Source organism: Pseudophryne corroboree, chromosome 9 (assembly GCF_028390025.1).
Source record: "Pseudophryne corroboree isolate aPseCor3 chromosome 9, aPseCor3.hap2, whole genome shotgun sequence".
NCBI lineage: Eukaryota > Metazoa > Chordata > Amphibia > Anura > Myobatrachidae > Pseudophryne > Pseudophryne corroboree.
The window spans coordinates 158858842-158878820 of NC_086452.1; the positions used below are offsets into that span (position 1 = coordinate 158858842).

A 19979-nucleotide genomic window follows, 5' to 3' on the forward strand; every position below is an offset into this window, starting at 1 on the left:
AGATTGATATACTGTATATTTAATTTTGCGGTTTCATGACTATGCTGTTATTTATAGAATTAAGATCATTATCTATATTGTGCGAGTCTGGCATATATTCATGAACACAAAAAATCATAACCAGGGTAGGACTTTTGAAGTTCTAGATTTTAAACTAGACCAGTGGTTCTCAAACTGTGTGTTCTCAAACTGTGTGCCGCAGAAACCTGGGGTGCCGCCAGGCTCTTGCACAGGTGCCTTGGATTGGTGGTCCAGGACTAATTCAAATTATTTATGGTCAATGTAATAGGCAAAACCAGTGCTAGTGGCTGTCGATAAAATAAAATAAAATACGTGGACAAACAGAAGCAAATCTTGTCCTTCACAACATACTGTAACTGAACCTAAGGATGACATATAAACACAATGAATTTATTTTAATATCTCTTTCAAATTTTCTCAATAGAATTTTTGGCCTAGGGGTGCCGTGAAAATTAATTCCGATACTCTAGGGCATCGTGATTTAATAAAGTTTGGGAACCACTGAACTAGACTCTTCATTTCCCGCATATTTGCAGGTTTATTATTCACCTTATGAACACTGAGTTTTTAAACTGGCAGTCCTTTTGTTTCATTGGAGGTTACATCTTTGATAATCACATTTTATCTGCTATACAATATTTGATTTTTATTTATTTAAGGTTTTACATTTAAAAAAATAAATAAATAAAAATCATATTGGGGGCTACTCGGGTAACAAAGAAACAGAACTCCAGAAAAGTGACCATCTTGCAGAATCCTCTGACGAAACCGCTCTTGGATAACAGCGGAGAAACGCGTAAGGAAAGGTGCTTTACCGGACATTCTGAATGCTGACACTTTAAGCCCGTTTACAACAAGCTACACTGCGGCGGACGTCCATTGCTAAGACAGCGGTGGGGAAGAAAAAGCAATCTGAGGCTGAGCAAAGGAGGTCTCTACCCCACCCGAGAGAAAAATATTCCAACCGCGAGTGTCATTAAGATCCAGCCATGAATAGCGGGGGTCGTAGCATACCGCTGTGAGTTACCAACTACCACATCGTTCTCCCCCTGCTTTCCTCTAATACTCACGTGAGTTATATATGAACTTTCAACTGCTGTAACATTAAATAGAGGTGGTGGTTACAATTGTTGCTGTTTATCCACAAGAAGGAACTTTAAGGATCAACTACTACTGGAAAGTAACGATTATAAATTTACAACAGCTTTATCCATGAGGATTTCTTGGACACTTTAATAGACATTTTCCGTTGTCATAAAGGGCAATATGAAATAGATATATTAGTTTTCATATAGATATGGATAGCGGTGTTTATGTATATTGACTCCAATGTATTTATTAAATGTGGGGTTTTTTCTGTTTATATACATTTTAAAAATAAAGAGTTTGTATATTTTATTTTTGCGCTCCCTTGATAACAAGTGTTATTATCTTGCAGAATCAGTCTGTGCTAATCGGGGTTTGCAGGTTGATTTTTCAAACATAAAAGTAAAAAACAAAAGGTTCAAAGACTGAACAACAACCCAATATCAGCTGATGCAGGTCAACAAACAGGCTGGGTCAATAATGGAAGATGAGACAAGCACCAAATAGCTAAGAAGATACTAGGAAGTATTATATAACTTCTGGGCCAATAGGTTTTGGCCAGTTAAGTAACACAGACATTAAGGCAGCTATATAGGAGGTCCAATCAAGTTTCTACAGAGTATAGGAAAGACATATGCTACTTTATCTCATTTTGAGATTAAGGGCCTAATTAAAGGTTGATCGCAAAAGCAAAATCTTCCTCTAATGGGCAAAACCATGTGCACTGTAGGTGGGGTAGATATATGTGCAGAGAGAGAGAGAGATTTAGGTGGGGTGTGTTCAAACTGAAATCTAAACAGCAGTGTAAAAATAAAGCAGTCAGTATTTAACCTGCACAGAAACAATATAACCCACCCAAATCTAACTCACTCTGAACATGATATCTGTATATCTGTCCTCCCTGCAGTGCACATGGTTTTTCCCATTAGAGGAAGATTTTGCTTTTGCAATCAACCTTGAATCATACCCCTTTCAGACATAGGACCCGGGAATTTCCCTGCTTCAGACCCGGGATTTTCACCTCTGAAAAATCCCCGGGTCGACCCCTTTCAGACATAAGCCTGAATTGCCCTGACAGCCAGGGCAGAGCAGGCTACTCTCATGTCACACACACACACACACACACATACGTCACACTCGTACATGTTACACACACGTCTTACACATACACATGTCACACTCACACACATACATGTGACATACACACACACACATGCCAAATTCATATACACACACACACACTCTCTCACCACAACAGGCCGCCTCTGTTAGCTGCGTCGACTGCTCAACTACACTGCAGCACGGACAACAGCAGCCGGCGCACGCCCCCTCCAGACAGCTCCGCCCCTTCCAGCTAAGCGCCAATCAGAGGTGTGTAAGTGCAAGCCGGGAGCAAATTCCCGGGTTGCACCTTTCAGACCTAAGCCGGGTTGTCTTCCCGGGTAAAACCCTGGTCAATTGCAGGGTCGGCAACCCGGGACGTGTTCCCGGGTTGGGACCTTTCACACATGCCAAATTCCCGGGATGATGCGCGTTCATGTGAAAAATCCCGGGAATTTGGAGCATGTCTGAAAGGGGTATCAGGCTCTAATTTTCCAGGCTGTAGTTCCAACTGCACTGCATACTGGTTTAAGAAAAGCTACAGGCCCAAAGTGTCTACTGTAGTGAGGTGGCACTGAAATCTATATACAGACCATGCTAGTCGTGGCTCCGTCTGTGCCTGGGCACGCCTAATGCCGAGAGCATCTCCGGCCGGCCGCACATGCCTGCGACGGAGACAAACCCCATTCACTAGAATGAGAGAGTATTTCCGGGCAGGCGCGTGCGCCCGGAGACGTGCCTCATTCAATAGTCGGACGGATCGCATAGTCACATCGGGAGTGCACGCCTGCGATGGTGCCGACTCAGATGAGCGCGGCTCCATCTGAAACTGAGGCTGACAGGCAGAAAGGGGATCCGGACAGGATCCCAGCAGATGGGATCTCGGCAGTCGTAATATAGAACGCCGTAATGCGGACACTACTCGGAATGCCGAACAGGGTCACAAGCCCTGTTCAAGCGTGTGCCAGTCCATCTGAGAGGTAAGCCCCGTGGGTGGTGGGTGGTGGTGATGGTTAGACTTAGGCTGCTGGGGGAGGGATAGGGTTATGCTGCACCGCCTTGTACAGCATGTGTACGGTGTGTGTGTGTGTGTGTGTGTGTGGGGGGGGGGGGTTGGAAGGCTGACCACCTGTACACGCTGAACGATGTATATATCTATATATATTGGTCACTGGCTGAGCTGCACAGCCGATGCGATAGGTCTGTGAATGAAAGAACTTGTGCACTTGTTGCTATAGTGCGGATATATGGTCTGCTGGCAGGAAAATTCTCTGTACCAGAGAACCCAGGAGAGCTCCCAAATATAACATCCATTGAGAAGGCGTAAGGGAGGATTTTTTTCAGTTGATGAGCCAGTCGTGTGTTTGCAGGAAGACAATGGTCAGCTGAAGGACCTCCAGAGAGTGTGAGGATCAGCAGGTCATCCAGGTATGGCAGTATTCTGTACCCAGACGATGCAGCTGTGCTGCCATAACAGCTATCACATTGGTAAAGACCCTGGGAGCAGTAGAGAAACCAATGGGAATTGCCTGAAACTGGAAATGTTGCTGAAGGACAGCAAAAAGTAGGAACGGCTGATAAGAGGGTACTACAGCTAAATGCAGATAAGCATCCTGAATATCCAGGGAAACAATGAGATCCCCAGGCTCCATAGCTAGGACAATGGATTTGAGGGTTTACATATGAAACTTGGGTACCTTGAAAAACCTGTTAAGGGATATGAGATTGAGGATAGGTTGGAGGGAACAGTTGGGTTTCTGAACCAGGAACATGGTAGAGTAAAAATCTGACCTGCGTTGTGACAAAGGGACTGGAATCACAGTCCCTGATTGCAGTAGGGACTGAATGACCTGCTGGAGGGCCAAGGCCTTGCTCGGGTTCAATGGGGGGTCCTGTGCAAAAGAATTGCTGAGGCGGGCGTCTTTGGAATGAGAGTGCGTACCCGAGAAGAAACCACTTCTTGCACCTAGGCATCTGTGGTGGTCTAATGCTAGGACTGTGCGAATTGAAGAAGTCAGCACCCACCATGGGATCTCCCAGGAGGCCTGCCACGTCAGGATGAAGACTTGTCTTCAGACTTGGTAGTTGGACGTCAGGTAGCCCAGGCCTGACTGGTCCTGGAGATCTTTGTAGAAACACACTGCCAGGGCAGGACTGTCCAGAGCTTGCCTTGTGGGTGAAAGGACAGAATGGTAGATGTCTGAGACATGGGAGCAGAGGCTCGGGGCAGGAAATCTGTTTTGGGGGCCTCCAGAGTAGCCACGATTTTGTCCAATTCTTCGCCAAATAGGATATCCCCAGTGTAAGGTAGCAATTTTAGAGCCCTTTTGGAATCCATGTATGCTTTCCATGAGTGTAACTGGAGGATGCGACGGGCTACCACTGCGGTAGCAGGTTCCCTGGAAGCCAGGACACCACTATCCAGAACAGCTTCACCTAGGTAGGAGGCTGCATCTCTGATATGCGTGATGTGGGACATAAGTTCCCAGGAAAGGTCAGAGGGAAGGCCTTCCTCAGGAGCCTCTGCCCAGCTCTCAATGGCCTTGGCCATCCATAGCAAGCCGAGTAAGCTTCCGTAAAGGAATAGACAGATTTGAGACAGGCTTTAATCCTTCTTTCCGTAGTCTCCTTTAAGGAGGATTTTGTAGGGATAGGTAAAGTAGGGGTTTTAACATGAAAAGCCACATGGGGAACACCCCACTTAGCACAATCATCCACTGGAATAGTGTAATACAAAGCCAGGCGCTTCCGCAGCAGAAACTTTTTTACCATGCGTGTTCCAAGCCTCACGCATGAGTTCAGTAAGTTGCTCAACTGAGGAATTGAGCTTTAACTACCTTCTGACGCTTAAACAGCTGGGCATTTTTGGGTGGAGGATCTAACAGACCTTACAAGCGCCGATACATCTAAGGTAGACTGACGCTACCCCACCCCCCCCAGACAATGCAGAATACATTATAAATAACTGCAATGGGCACTAAATCAACTACACAGACCGCAGTGGCTGGTAGGATAGAGCGCTGTATAACCTGGCTTCTAGGAGATTTATACAGGGAGACTAGATCCAGCATTGCCGGAGACCTGTAGCTGCTTGAAGAAAATGGCTGCCGTGAGGGGTGAGAGAGGAGCAGCTCAGAGGCAGGAATACCGCAGTGAAATGGCGCCCTGAGTTGGGGAAGTGGCCGCAGGGAGAGGGCTGACCTCCCTTATGCTGTCATCAAAAAACCCTGTGCCAGTATATTAGCCCTGGTGGTCTTGTGGGGTCCCGGATGAAGCGGGACGCACCTCCGGTCTGTTTCCAAAGACTGGAGGCAGGACTGCGTAAAGACGCGGAAACCCACCTTACCAGTCCCATGTTCCGGCTGCAGTCCAAGGTCCTCCCATGGAGCTATGCTAGCCAGGCCCCTAGGTGCCCTGCCGAAAGTACCTGGTGGGGGGTTGATGGAGCAGCAACGCTGGCGTCCTGAGTACTGCCTAGCACTGATAACTCGGTCTTAGTAAAAATAAAATAAAGCTTGGGCTGCTTAATAGCAGCCCCACTGTTTAATGGTGACCCGGATCCTGCCGGCACCAAAACAAAACTGAGTAGCCTCAGGCTGTGGGCGGGGTATGTGGGGAGGCCGGAGCATCCTGGGATATGTTCAAGTTTCAACTATTTGGTGCCTGGTCCTCACCACCAACTACACCCCACTGTGTCCTCTGTGGAACACTATGGACCATGAAGAAGAAATACATTGTGGCAGCACAGAGGTTAGTAATGTGTTTTTATTTTTACAGTATAAAAGCAAGAAGCACAAGTTGGAGAAATTAAATTAATGAAATGCAATCTTTATAAAATGAATCTTATGTAAGAAACAGGCATTGTGGGAAATGTAAAACTTGCAAGATATTTTATGAGCATTCAAAGCAAGGCAATTTATACAAGTCACTGTGCCATTATAAAAACACACAGGGAAAACCATACTAGATGATTCTATTTACTGTTCTATAATTGCAGGTGATGGCTGAATAAATCACTCACATACAAGAACTAGAATTGTATCATGTAGTATTTAAAAAGCATTACCCAGAGGAGGTTTGTGCAACTTTCTCTTATAGAATATAGCAAAATAAGAACAAAGGGACACTTACCATTTCATTCTTCGATGCCAAATTTAATAACTCATCCAGAGCCATAAACAAAAAGGAGCAGTTTTGAAACGAAATGCTTTTCTCAATTTCATTAAAAACATGTTCTAAAAGATATGGTCGGCTGCTCATCCCCTGGGCCTAAATGGGTGAGAAGAAATGTACTGCTGTTAATTTATGTCTGATAACAGAAATGTGATAAATGGGAGAAAAACACTGGCAAGCTGATAGGAATGAAACTCACTGAGCCACTGAAATTGTACAGACTAAAATAAAAAGCACAAGTTAAATAAATGACACGCTGGTTGTGTATAGGAGGGTTGTGGCACTGTGCTGTAATCCTACGAAGACAACATGGAAGGGTGAGAAAAGACAGGAAAACATTAGCAAATACTAGTATCAAGCGATATGATCAGAACAATAACATCTATATTTGCAAGAAAGAACCACCGTAAAAGATAAATGTATCCAGTGTGAGTAGCACATTTATATTGTCAGCTTGTGGGTAAGAAGCAGAAGTCACACAGAAATCTCAACTACGGTCAATATGTTAGCCAATATAGGTTTAAAGGCAAATTACTACAATCTGTCCACTGTAACTGCTTCCCAAGCCCCCCCATTTGATTTAAAATCTAATGGGCAGGTCTGTCCTCTCTCTAATCTTAAATTTCGCCTGGTCATAGAGCCTCTTGCTGCTAGAATTAAAGTTAGTGCAGACACTTTTGTGTTTCTCGTCCAGTGACATCATTACATAATCTCCATACCGATATTCATACTTATTGCCTCCAATTTAGTTACTATGTGAACTTGGATAAAAAGGAGGACTTGGCCTTAAATTTCTCTTGCTCTGTTATTAAACTACTTAATGCTAAAAACTCACACTCCTCTTTAAAACTATTCCCTCTACATCATGCATGTCACACTCGTGGCCCTCCGGCTGTTGTGAAACTACAAGTCCCAGCATGCTTTGCCAGCATACCTTCCACTGATTAGCTGGTAAAGCATGCTGGGACTTGTAGTTTCACAACAGGTGGATAACCACAAGTTTGACATGCCTACTCTACAAGACCTGCCCCAGCAATTTGTTTCTGATTTGATCTTACAGTCTGTGCTTTCCCCCGTTTCTCTAGTCCAGGCATTTCCAACCACGGTCCTCAAGGCACACCAACAGTGCAGGTTTTAGTGATATCCAGGCTTCAGCACAGATGGTTAAATCAAAATAACTGAGCTACTAATTAAGTCACCTGTGCTGAAGCCTGGATATTACTAAAACCTGCACTGTTGGTGTGCCTTGAGGACCGTGGTTGGGAATGCCTGCTCTAGTCTGTAAGCTCTCACTATCAGAGTCCTTCTCCACCCCATACTCATGTCTGTATCTCATTTGTTATGTTTACCTTGTATTTGTGTCATTTTTAGGTTTCATTTGTAATTCTGGTTTTAGCACTTTTAATTGAACAATTTAAACTTGTCATTTGTTCATGTACGATTGTTCTGTTTAGAACGTATTTGTGATTTGCATGATGATTGCCTAGCCCTGCACACAGATATAAAAGTGTTGCAACTCAAATTAATCAGCTCATGCTCCCGATGCATCACTTTGAGACTTAGATGTATTTTCAGCAAAAAGATGCCCGATGCTAGCAAAGTCTCATGGGGCCTTTTGCGCCGAGAGGGGATTTCCGGCGCAATTGCAGCAATGATGTTTGAGGACACATCTGTAGCTGTACAAACCCCTGTAACAGGCCCTTCATTGTTCATTAGGAATACTTGTATGCTATAAAATATAAAACTTACCCATACTGAAAATTCTGGATATTAAAATCCCCCAAAATGTATTGTAACATAGTAACATAGTATCTAAGGTTGAAAAAAGACAATTGTCCATCGAGTTCAACCTATTTGTGGTCTCCTATGCACGATTATTTTGTATAAAATTTTGACTGAAGTTGATGACTGCCGTTACGTTTTACCCCTCTTTTTTATAATAACCATAGTGCGTGACTATGCCCCGTAACCCTGGATATCCTTATCCATTAGGAATTTATCTAACCCATTCTTAAAGGTGTTGACTGAGTCGGCCATTACAACTCCCTCAGGCAGGGAATTCCAAACACGTATCATCCTTACCGTAAAAAAGCCTTTACGCCGTATTGTGCGGAATCTCCTTTCCTCTAACCTGAGCGAGTGTCCACGAGTTCTCTGTTCTGATCTAACCAAAAACAGGTCCTGCGCAAGATCTGTATATTGTCCCCTTATATATTTGTAAATGTTGATGATGTCCCCTCTTAATCTCCTCTTTTCCAGTGTAGTTTGATCAAGGCTTGGTATACCTGATTGACTAATCCTTACAATTTACATTAGGGAATATATTAAATATAAGAAAAAAAGTCACATGAATAATTTCTTATTCTAGCATTTTAATAACACTAAAATCCAAAGGCCATTCTTTATCCCTTCAGTTATGAGTTCAAATGGCCGCACACAGTGATTACATAAAGCAATATGGCTGTTAGTGTGGGTGATGACTAGCAATAACCCGCAAATGGTTACTGGTCTCAATAGGACTTTCATCATTTATGCCACGAATCCAGCTAGCCGATGACTGCAATTATTTTTTTTCCATATAGCGTACGCACACAGACACACATCATGCAGCACATTTACAGAGAATATTTCAGTCATTCACATCAATCTTTGCCCCAGTGGAGCTTGCATTCTATATTCCCTATCATATGAACATACACATTAAGGTTATCTGTTGTTTTTTTGTTTTGTTTTCAATGGAAGACAATTAACCTACCAGACCAGTATGTATTTGGAGTGCTGGAGGAAATGAGCAGCAGGAACAAACACACAAACATGTTGAAAACATATAAACTCCACACACAGGATGCCTTAGTCAGGAATTGGACTCATGACCTCAGTGTGTGTGTGGTTATTGGCAGCATGCAAACCCTGTGCTTACTTCAAGCAGAAAATTACCCGCAAACAATAGCATTTTAAAGTGGCAGAATCCACATAGCCATTTTATCCAGGGTTGGGTCATTCCGTGTCAAATCAACACACTTTTTGTTAAAATTTTACCTCACCAGGTAAACTCACCTGAGGCAGGTTAATACTTGGAAGGGGGTGTAGGGACAATGTAATGGTGTTAGAATATATATATATATAAAAAAAAAAAAAAAAAAAAAAGATTTTGAGAGTTTTCCTGTTTTTTTTTTTTTTTTTTTAAGTGCCAATCATTTACATTGCCGAACCAGGTTTTGCCATGTAAATGATTGCCACTTAAAAAAAAAAAAAAAAAAACAGGAAAACTCTCAAAATGTCTCTCTTTCGGATTCTCACCCCCCCCCCCCCCCCCACTTCCCTGACTGTCAATCACTTTGCAAATGGATCCTCACTGTGAGCAATATCGCTAAGGTGCCTTGATGCATGCGCAGTGCAACTTATACACATGTGCAGATTGCAGATAGACCGCTCAACTGCGAAAACATCACCACAGCGTACAGCTCTGAATCAGGACCTTTGTTCAGTAAGTAATAAATGGATTGAAGAACAAGTCTTGCCCTAAAATGTATATTGCCCGACCGTGAAGCAGACTGCAAACAGAATGGATAACTTCTGAATAATGGATGGAGGGGAAAAAACAATGAAGAAAATCCTATGTGTACAGTGCAAAACAAAGATCAGAAAGGAAACGGTCACTTTACCTGTAATAAATTAGCAAAACTTTCGCTTCTTATGATCTGAGAGAAGTTTGTCACCATAAATCTCACACATTCTGCCTGCAGATCAGATGCCAAACTCCTGGCCTTTTCTGCCCACTTCACCCCAGGAAGACTGCTGATCAGCCTGTCGCTTTCCATCAGCAGAAAGGCTGCATTCCTGTAGGACTGGGAAACAAAGGTCATTGTGTCAGGCAGAGAGGGGTGGGAATTCTGCATGAAATATAAGTGAAAATGTTAGGTTTATGCGCGGTTTATACCCCCTAGTGTATAGTGTGCAGTCTCAGTAGCTATTGCTGTGGGCACAAAGTATGCCGTTATAGAAGTGTTGACATGAATAATTGCAGGTTGTCTCACAAAACAGACTCAAAAGACCACTTACCAGACAGCGGAAAACACACACCTGACACACAGCACACTTATTAGTGTCTCTTAACCATGTTTGCTACTGAACAAGTTCACTTCTGTAGGCAGTCTGATAATTGAAATGCAACATAAGAAAGAAGAAACATCCCACAGCAATTTTCCATGCATACAAGCATTTTAAATGAAGTGTACATTAATTCAGAATTAACATATATCCATAATTCCTAGTGATACTGTATATCTTTATCCCACCAATAAACATGTAATCCATACTCTTGTAAAACCATAAAATAAAATCGCTCTGCTAATACATGCTGCCTCTCCTGCAGACTGATTACTTCCTCTCACTCCTACCTTCAAGATTTTTCACCTACTGCTACCTTTCATTGGAATTTCCTACCTCTCCCCCTCTCTACAAAACTTCAAACGGGCTCTCAAGACCCACTTGTTCACCAAACCCAAAGAGCTCTGCTGTTTAAATATCTGAGAGCTGTTTGTGGGGACAGTGAGTGTTCTGAAAAGCGGTTTAAAAATCAATTGTGCCAGCAAGTGCCAGTATCTGAAAGCCAATTAAAAAACAATTGTGCCAACAAGTGGGGCAACGTCATCTCTTCTTTATTTTTCTGAGAGCAGTTTGTGGGGCACTCAATATTCTGAAAAGCGGTTTAAAAAACAATTGTGCCAGCAAGTGGGGCAAAGTCCTCTATTGTTTATTTTTCTGAGAGCAGTTTGTATGGCAGTCAATATTTTGAAAAGCTGTTAAAAAAACAATTGTGCCAGCAAGTGTGGCCAGTATCTGAAAGCTATTTGAAAATTAATTGTGGTGCCAGCAAATGTGGACAGTATTTGGGAGCTGTTAAAAAATACATGTGTGTCTAGTCACCTGGTTCCCATAATGAGTACAAATTATAATCAGAAAACAAAAATCTTAAATTTTTTAAAAAGAAAAGAAAATATGAACACAACAGCAGAAGACAAAGACATTGCAGACACTGCAGACGAGGCCGGTCCATCTTCTGAAACAAAGTCTGTTTCACATCAAAAATGTTTCTCTAAACATCGCACATCTGGCTTAAACAGTGACTGGTTTCAAACATTTCAGTGGATGTTAGTAAAAGATAATGGAATGATGTGTTCCACTTGTATAAAATATGGAAAGAGACCAGCCGCAAATAAAGTAGTGACTTGGGTGACTATTCCTTGCAAAAGACTCCGAAAAGAAAGTTTAATTGACCATGAGCAAAGTAAATTACACACGGATTCGTGTTCAAACATACTTCAGAAACGTGCTTTTGAAGAAACTGAGATAGGAGAAATTGAACGATCCATTTCAGTTTTGATTAACTTGCAGAGAGATGCTTTTGTGGGAGTTTTAAGAACGATGTATTGGTTGGCAAAAAAGAACTACCACATACTACATTGCATGTAAATTTACTTGAACACTGTAAGGCTCTGGGTTGTACATACTTATCCCATCTTGGTAGTGGGAAAAAACGCAAATTACACTTCGGAAAGAATAATGCAAGAACTACTGGACATCTTAGCTTCACAATTAAGTTGTGAAATACTTAAACAATTCCATTCAGCAGAATATTTCAGTGTTCTGTGCAATGAAACTACAGATATCTGTTTTGAAGCAGCTTATTATATACATTAAATATGTTTGCCAATTTATAAAAGAGAGATTACTGTTAGTTTTACATTAACATGTAGTATCACTGATTGCAAAGCTGAAACTGTAACTAACAAAATAATTGAACAAATTGACAATATAGGGTTGAAAAAAATCTAACTTGTTGGGCCTAGGCTCTGATGGAGCAGCGGTGATGACTGGGAAGCACAAAGGGGTAGCAAAACTATTAAAAGATGGAACAGGCGGGGTCATGGTCAACTGTCATTGTATAAACCAGGGGTGGGGTACCTCAGGCCCGTGGGCCGTATAAGGCCCGCAAAGCCACTTGAGCCGGCCCGGCTCACCTAAACTGAGGGAGATACCGGGTGCCCGGCTCCTTCTCCTCAGCAGCAGCAGCCGGGAGGGTATAACAATGGGGCATAACAACTGACTGTGGGCATATCTAATTCTAATGGGGCATAACTGACTGGGGGCATAATTACTGACTGGGGGCAGGCTAATTTTTAAGTTGATAATTTTTATATGGCCCCCGAAGGATATTATAAATATCCAAATGGCCTTTGGTAGAAAAAAAGGTTCCCCACCCCTGGTATAAACCATTGTCTGGCACTTGCTAGTGCCCAAGCAGCAGCTGAGGTGCCTTATTTAGTCAAATTTCACTACATCTTAAGACAACTGTTCTTTTTTCAAAATTCCCCAGTTAGAATGGCTAGGTTAACTGAAATGCAACATATTCTGAACAGTCCTCACAATAAACTTAAATAGGATTTTAATACCTACCGGTAAATCCTTTTCTCTTAGTCCGTAGAGGATGCTGGGGATGCTTCAAGAACCATGGGGTATAGACGGGATCCGCAGGAGACATGGGCACTTTAAGACTTTAAAAAGGGGTGTGAACTGGCTCCTCTCTCTATGCCCCTCCTCCAGACTCCAGTTATAGGGACTGTGCCCAGGGAGACGGACATTTCGAGGAAAAGGATTTATTTAACTTTTAAACTAAGGTGAGATACATACCAGCTCACACCTCAAACACGCCGTACAACATGGCATTTAAACAACGACGCATGCAACGGCATGACCAACATCAGCCACAGACTGACTGTACTTAACTCAACATGAGTGTAACCAAAACCAAACTGCAGCTACAGCCCGCACTGGGACGGGCGCCCAGCATCCTCGAAGGACTAAGAGAAAAGGATTTACCAGTAGGTATTAAAATCCTATTTTCTCATACGTCCTAGAGGATGCTAGGGATGCTTCAAGAACCATGGGGTTTATACCAACGCTCTAGAACGGGCGGGAGAGTGCAGATGACTCTGCAGCACCGATTGACCAAACAAGAGGTCGTCAAACTTGTAAAACTTTGCAAAGATGTTTGAACCCGACCAAGTAGCAGCTCGGCAAAGCTGTAATGCCGAGACCCCTCGGGCCGCCTCCCAGGAAGAGCCCACCTTTCTCGTAGAATGGGCTTTCACCGATTTCGGTAACGGCAACCCTGCCATAGAATGAGCCTGTTGAATCGTATTACAGATCCAGTGCGCAATAGTCTGCTTGGAAGCAGGAGCCCCAATCTTGTTGGGAGCCCACAGGACAAACAGAGCTCTGTTTTCCTAATCTGCGCTGTTCTGGCGACATAGATTTTCAAAGCTCTGACCACATCAACAGACTTCGATTCCGCCAAGGCTTCAGTAGCCACTGGCACCACAATAGGTTGGTTTACGTGAAATGAGGAAATCACTTTTGGTAGAAATTGCTGACGAGTTCTCAACTCCGCTCTATCAGCATGGAATATTAAATAGGGGCTTTTGTGAGACAAAGCCGCCAATTCAGAAACTCGCCTTGCGGATGCCAAGGCCAACAACATGACTACTTTCCAAGTAAGGAATTTTAACTCAACCTTACATAAAGGTTTAAACCAAGGAGATTGAAGGAACTGCAATATCACATTAAGATCCCACGGTGCCACTGGGGGCACAAATGGAGGTTGGATGTGCAGCACACCTTTCACGAAGGTCTGAACCTCTGGAAGGGAGGCCAATTCTTTCTGAAAGAAAATTGATAAGGCCAAAATTTGCACTTTAATAGAGCCTAACTTCAAGCCCGCATCCACACCTGCTTGCAAAAAATGGAGCAAACGCCCCAGCTGAAAATCTTCCGTAGGAGCCTTCTTGGATTCACAACAAGACACATTTTCTCCAAATACGGTGGTAATGCTTCACTGTTACTTCCTTTCTAGCCTGAAGAAGAGTGGGAATGACTTCACATGGAATACCCTTTCTGGCTAGGATCAGGCGTTCAACCGCCATGCCGTCAAACGCAGCTGCGGTAAGTCCTGATACACGCACGGACCTTGTTGTAACAGGTCCTCCCGAAGAGGAAGCGGCCAGGGATCTTCTATGAGCAATTCCTGAAGATCTGGATACCAGGCACTCCTTGGCCAGTCTGGAACAATGAGTATCGCCTGAACCCTTGTTCTTCTTATAATCTTTATCACCATTTGGAATGAGTGGAAGTGGAGGGAACACATAGACCGACGGAAACACCCACGGTGTCACTAGGGCGTCCACCGCTATTGCTTGAGGGTCCCTCGACCAGGAACAATATCTCTGAAGTTTCTTGTTGAGGCGGGACGCCATCATGTCTATTTGAGGAATTCCCCAACGACTTGTCACTTCTGTAAAGACCTCTTGATGAAGGCCCCACTCTCCGGGATGGAGATCGTGTCTGCTGAGGAAGTCGGCTTCCCAGTTGTCCACTCCTGGAATGAAGTCTGCAGACAGAGCGCTTGCATGTCTTTCCGCCCAGCCAAGAACTTTCGTGGCCTCTGCCATCGCCGCTCTGCTCTTTGTTTCGCCCTGGCGGTTTATGTACGCCACTGCTGTTATGTTGTCTGATTGAATCAACACGGGCAGACCGCGAAGAAGATGTTCCGCTCGCAGAATGCCGTTGTAAATGGCCCTTAATTCCAGAATGTTTATGTGCAGACAAGCTTCCTGGCTTGACCATTTTCCCTGAAAGTTTCTCCCCTGTGTGACTGCTCCTCAGCCTCGGAGACTTGCATCTGTGGTCACCAGGATCCAATCCTGAATCCCGAACTTACGTCCCTCCAGAAGGTGAGAACTGTGCAGCCACCACAGAAGGGAGATCCTGGTCCTGGAAGATAGGAATATTTTCCGGTTCATGTCCAGGTGAGACCCGGACCACTTGTCCAACAGGTCCCACTGAAACACCCTGGCATGGAACCTGCCATACGGAATGGCCTCGTAGGCCGCCACCATCTTCCCCAGCAACCGAGTGCATTGAAGAACCGACACCTTTGCCGGTTTCAGAATCTGTTTTACCAGGTTCTGTATTTCCAGAGCCTTTTCCACTGGAAGGAAAACACTCTGTAATTCTGTATCCAGAATCATACCCAGGAACGACAGCCGTGTCGTCGGAACCAACTGTTGTTGCAGAACAGTCAGTGAGAGCGCAACTTTCTTCAACAATTGCTCCTTGGACCTCGCCTTTATGAGATCGTCCAAGTACAGTACGGGATAATTGTAATCCCCTGCTTGCGCAGGAGAACCATCATTTTCGCCATAACCCTGGTGAAAATCCTTGGTGCCGTGGACAGACCAAACGGCAACGTCTGAAATTGGTAATGACAATCCTGAACCGCAAACCTCAGGTATGTCTGATGCGGAGGATATATTGGAACGTGTAAGTAAGCATCCTTTATGTCGACTGACACCATAAAATCCCCTTCCTCCAGACTGGAGATCACTGCTCGGAGAGACTCCATTTTGAATTTGAACTTTTTCAGAAAGAAATTGAGGGATTTTAGGTTCAGAATCAGTCTGACTGAGCCATCCGGCTTCGGTACCACGAACAGACTTGAATAAAAGCCCTCCCGCCATTGTGACGGGGGTACCGTGACAATGACTTGATTTTGACACAGCTTTAGTATTGATGCGCATACTACTTCCCTTTCTGGATGAGAAGCTGGCAAGGCCGATTTGAAAAATCGGTGAGGGGGCACGTCTTGAAACTCTAATTTGTACCCTTGGGTTACTATTCTAATATCCAAGGATCCAGGTCCGAGTGTACCCAGACCTGACTGAAGAGTTTGAGACGTGCCCCCACCGATGTGGACTCCCGCAGAGGAGCCCCAGCGTCATGCGGTGGATTTGGTAGAAGCCGGAGGGGACTTCTGCTCTTGGGAACTTGCCACAGCCTGTGACCTTTTTCCCCGTCCTCATCCTCTCGCAACAAGGAAGGAGGATCCACGTCCTTTTTTTTTTATTTATTGGGCCGAAAGGACTGCATCTGATAGTGTGGCGTTTTCTTCTGCTGTGCAGGAACATAAGGTAAAAATGACGACTTACCCACGGTAGCCGCAGATACCAGGTCAGTGAGGCAGTCGCCAAACAAGACACTACCATTAAACGGTTACGACTCCATTGCCTTCTTAGAGTCGGCATCAGCATTCCATTGATGAATCCACAATGCTCTTCTAGCTGAGACTGCCATGGCATTGGCCCTTGATCCCAAAAGGCCAATATCCCTTACAGCTTCTTTTAAATATGCTGCAGCGTCTCTGATATGACCCAGAGTCAAAAGCACGCTATCCCTGTCTAGGGAATCTCTCTCAGATGACAAGTTATCTGCCCACTTTTCAATAGCGCTACTCACCCATGCCGAAGCAACGGCAGGCCTGAGCAGCGATCCTGTAGTGACATAAATGGATTTTAGTGTATTTTCCGGTTTGCGATCCGCAGGATCCTTATGGGCTGCCGTGTCAGAAGACGGAAGCGCCACCTTCTTGGATAGACGCAATAGAGCTTTATCCACCGTAGGGGTTGACTCCCACTTTTCCCTGTCCCCAAAAGGAAAGGGATGCGCCACTGGGATTCTTTTGGGAACCTGTGCTTTTCCCAAACCTTTTCAAAGAGAGCGTTCAGTTCATGAGAGGGATGAAAAGTAACCGCAGGTTTCTTTCCTTTATACATACAGACCCTAGTATCAGGAACAGCAGGGTCCTCTGTTATATGCAACACTTCTTTTATCGCCACAATCGTATACTGAATGCTCTTAGCCAGTTTAGGATTTAATCTGGCATCACTATAGTCGACACTGGAATCAGAGTCCGTGTCTGTATCTGCATCTGTTAATTGGGCAAATGCACGTTTCTGTGACCCCGAGGGGGTCTGAGTTTGTGACAATGCATCTTCCATGGATTTTCTCCATGTCTGGCTTTTAGACTCAGATTTGTCTAATCTCTTCGTCAACCGAGCCACATTAGCATTCAAAACACTCAATATAGTCACCCAATCAGCCGTCGGCGGTGCCGACACGGTCACTCCCCCCAGTTTTTTCTGTTCCCACTCCAGCCTCCGCCTGAGAAGAGCACTCAGACTCAGACATGTCGACACACACGTACCGACACCCTCAAGCACAATGGGGCTATGGGAGACAGACCCACAACAAAGCCTCTTAGAGAAACACAGAGGGAGTTCTGCCAGCTCACAACCAAGCGCCTGACCCGGTTCTGAAGAGAGTAAAATACTGCCCAGACCTGCTAGCGCTTTCACATTACAATAATTAGCACCAAATCTCTTGTGCCCCCCCCCGTTTTGCACCCTGTTACTTGGACAGTAGTGTGGGAGGTCAGGCTCAGCGTCTCTGCAGCTTCTGTGAAGAGAAAATGGCGCTGGTCAGAGCTGTGAGGGCTAAGCCACGCCCCCTTAATGGCGTGCTTCAGTCCCGCTTATTTTCATATTTTTTATACTGGCGGGGGTCTGTAATCAGCGCCAAGGCACTTTATACACTTTTGCCAGTGGCCAATATTAAGGATTAATGCTGCCCAGGGCGCCCCCCCTGCGCCCTGCAGTGCCGTCTGAATGTGGGAGCATGGCGCGCAGCGCGCCTGCTACGCGGTACCTCAAAAGCCGTCTTCTGCCGTCACTGAAGTCTTCTGATCTTCTTAATACTCACCCGGCTTCTGTCTTCTGGCTCTGCAAGGGGGGTGACAGACCCTCTGGAGCTAATGGTCTATTAATGGAGCTAATGGTAGCCTAAGAAGCAGAGCCTTTGAACTCAGAGAAGTAGGTCTGGCTCTCTCCCCTCAGTCCCACGATGCAGGGAGCCTGTTGCCTGCAGTTCTCCCTGAAAATAATAAACCTAACAGTCTTTTTTCTGAGAAACTCTGCAGAGCTCCTCAGTGTGCATCCAGTCTCACTGGGCACAGACTCTAACTGGAGTCTGGAGGAGGGGCATAGAGGGAGGAGCCAGTTCACACCCCTTTTTAAAGTCTTAAAGTGCCCATGTCTCCTGCAGATCCCGTCTATACCCAGCATTCTCTAGGACGTATGAGAAAAAATAAGATTTTACTCACCGGTAAATCTATTTCTCGTAGTCTGTAGTGGATGCTGGGGACTCCGTAAGGACCATGGGGAATAGACGGGCTCCGCAGGAGACTGGGCACTCTAAAGAAAGATTTAGGACTATCTGGTGTGCACTGGCTCCTCCCCCTATGACCCTCCTCCAAGCCTCAGTTAGGAACTGTGCCCGGAAGAGCTGACACAATAAGGAAGGATTTGGAATCCCGGGTAAGACTCATACCAGCCACACCAATCACACCATATAACACGTGATAGGAACCCCGGTTAACAGTATGATAACAATTGGAGCCTCTGAAGAGATGGCTCACAACAAAACCCGATTTTTGTAACAATAACTATGTACAAGTATTGCAGACAATCCGCACTTGGGATGGGCGCCCAGCATCCACTACGGACTACGAGAAATAGATTTACCGGTGAGTAAAATCTTATTTTCTCTGACGTCCTAGTGGATGCTGGGGACTCCGTAAGGACCATGGGGATTATACCAAAGCTCCCAAACGGGCGGGAGAGTGCGGATGACTCTGCAGCACCGAATGAGAGAACTCCAGGTCCTCCTCAGCCAGGGAATCAAATTTGTAGAATTTAGCAAACGCGTTTGCCCCTGACCAAGTAGCTGCTCGGCAAAGTTGTAAAGCCGAGACCCCTCGGGCAGCCGCCCAAGATGAGCCCACCTTCCTTGTGGAATGGGCTTTTATTTGATTTAGGCTGCGGTAATCCTACCGCAGAATGCGCCAGCTGAATAGTGCTACAAATCCAGCGCGCAATAGACTGCTTAGAAGCAGGAGCACCCAGCTTGTTGGGTGCATACAGGATAAACAGCGAGTCCGTTTTTCTGACTCCAGCCGTCCTGGAAACATAAATTTTCAGGGCCCTGACTACGTCCAGCAACTTGGAATCCTCCAAGTCCCTAGTAGCCGTAGGCACCACAATAGGTTGGTTCAAGTGAAAAGCTGAGACCACCTTCGGGAGAAACTGAGGACGAGTCCTCAATTCTGCCCTATCCATCTGGAAAATCAGATAAGGGCTTTTTCAAGACAAAGCCGCCAATTCTGAAACCCGCCTGGCCGAAGCCAAGGCCAACAGTACGACCACTTTCCACGTGAGATATTTTAATTCCACAGTCTTAAGTGGTTCGAACCAATGTGATTTCAGGAATGCCAAAACCACATTGAGATCCCAAGGTGCCACTGGGGGCACAAAAGGAGGCTGAATATGCAGAACTCCTTTGACAAAAGTCTGAACTTCAGGCAGTGAAGCCAGTTCTTTCTGGAAGAAGATCGACAGAGCCGAAATCTGGACCTTGATGGACCCCAATTTGAGGCCCAACGTCACCCCTGCTTGCAGGAAGTGTAGGAATCGACCCAGTTGAAATTCCTCCTTCGGGGCCTTCATGGCCTCACACCAAGCAACATATTTCCGCCAAATGCGGTAATAATGTCTTGCGGTGACATCCTTCCTGGCTTTGATCAGGGTAGGGATGACTTCCTCCGGAATACCCTTTCCCTTTAGGATCCGGTGTTCAACCGCCATGCC

At 45.0% G+C, this 19979-nt stretch overlaps 1 protein-coding gene across 5 annotated transcripts in view; it reads right to left on the minus strand.

Moving 5' to 3' along the window:
* Positions 1-19979, minus strand: part of BTBD8 (BTB domain containing 8) — a 329622-nt gene that overhangs the window by 79747 nt on the left and 229896 nt on the right. For all 5 annotated transcript variants that reach the window (XM_063939895.1, XM_063939894.1, XM_063939893.1 and 2 more), the window contains exons 10-11: positions 10047-10229; positions 6340-6477 (exon numbers count right to left, since the gene is read on the minus strand). In XM_063939895.1, coding sequence (XP_063795965.1) covers positions 6340-6477; positions 10047-10229 — 321 coding nt within the window. The remainder of the gene's footprint in view (positions 1-6339; positions 6478-10046; positions 10230-19979) is intronic.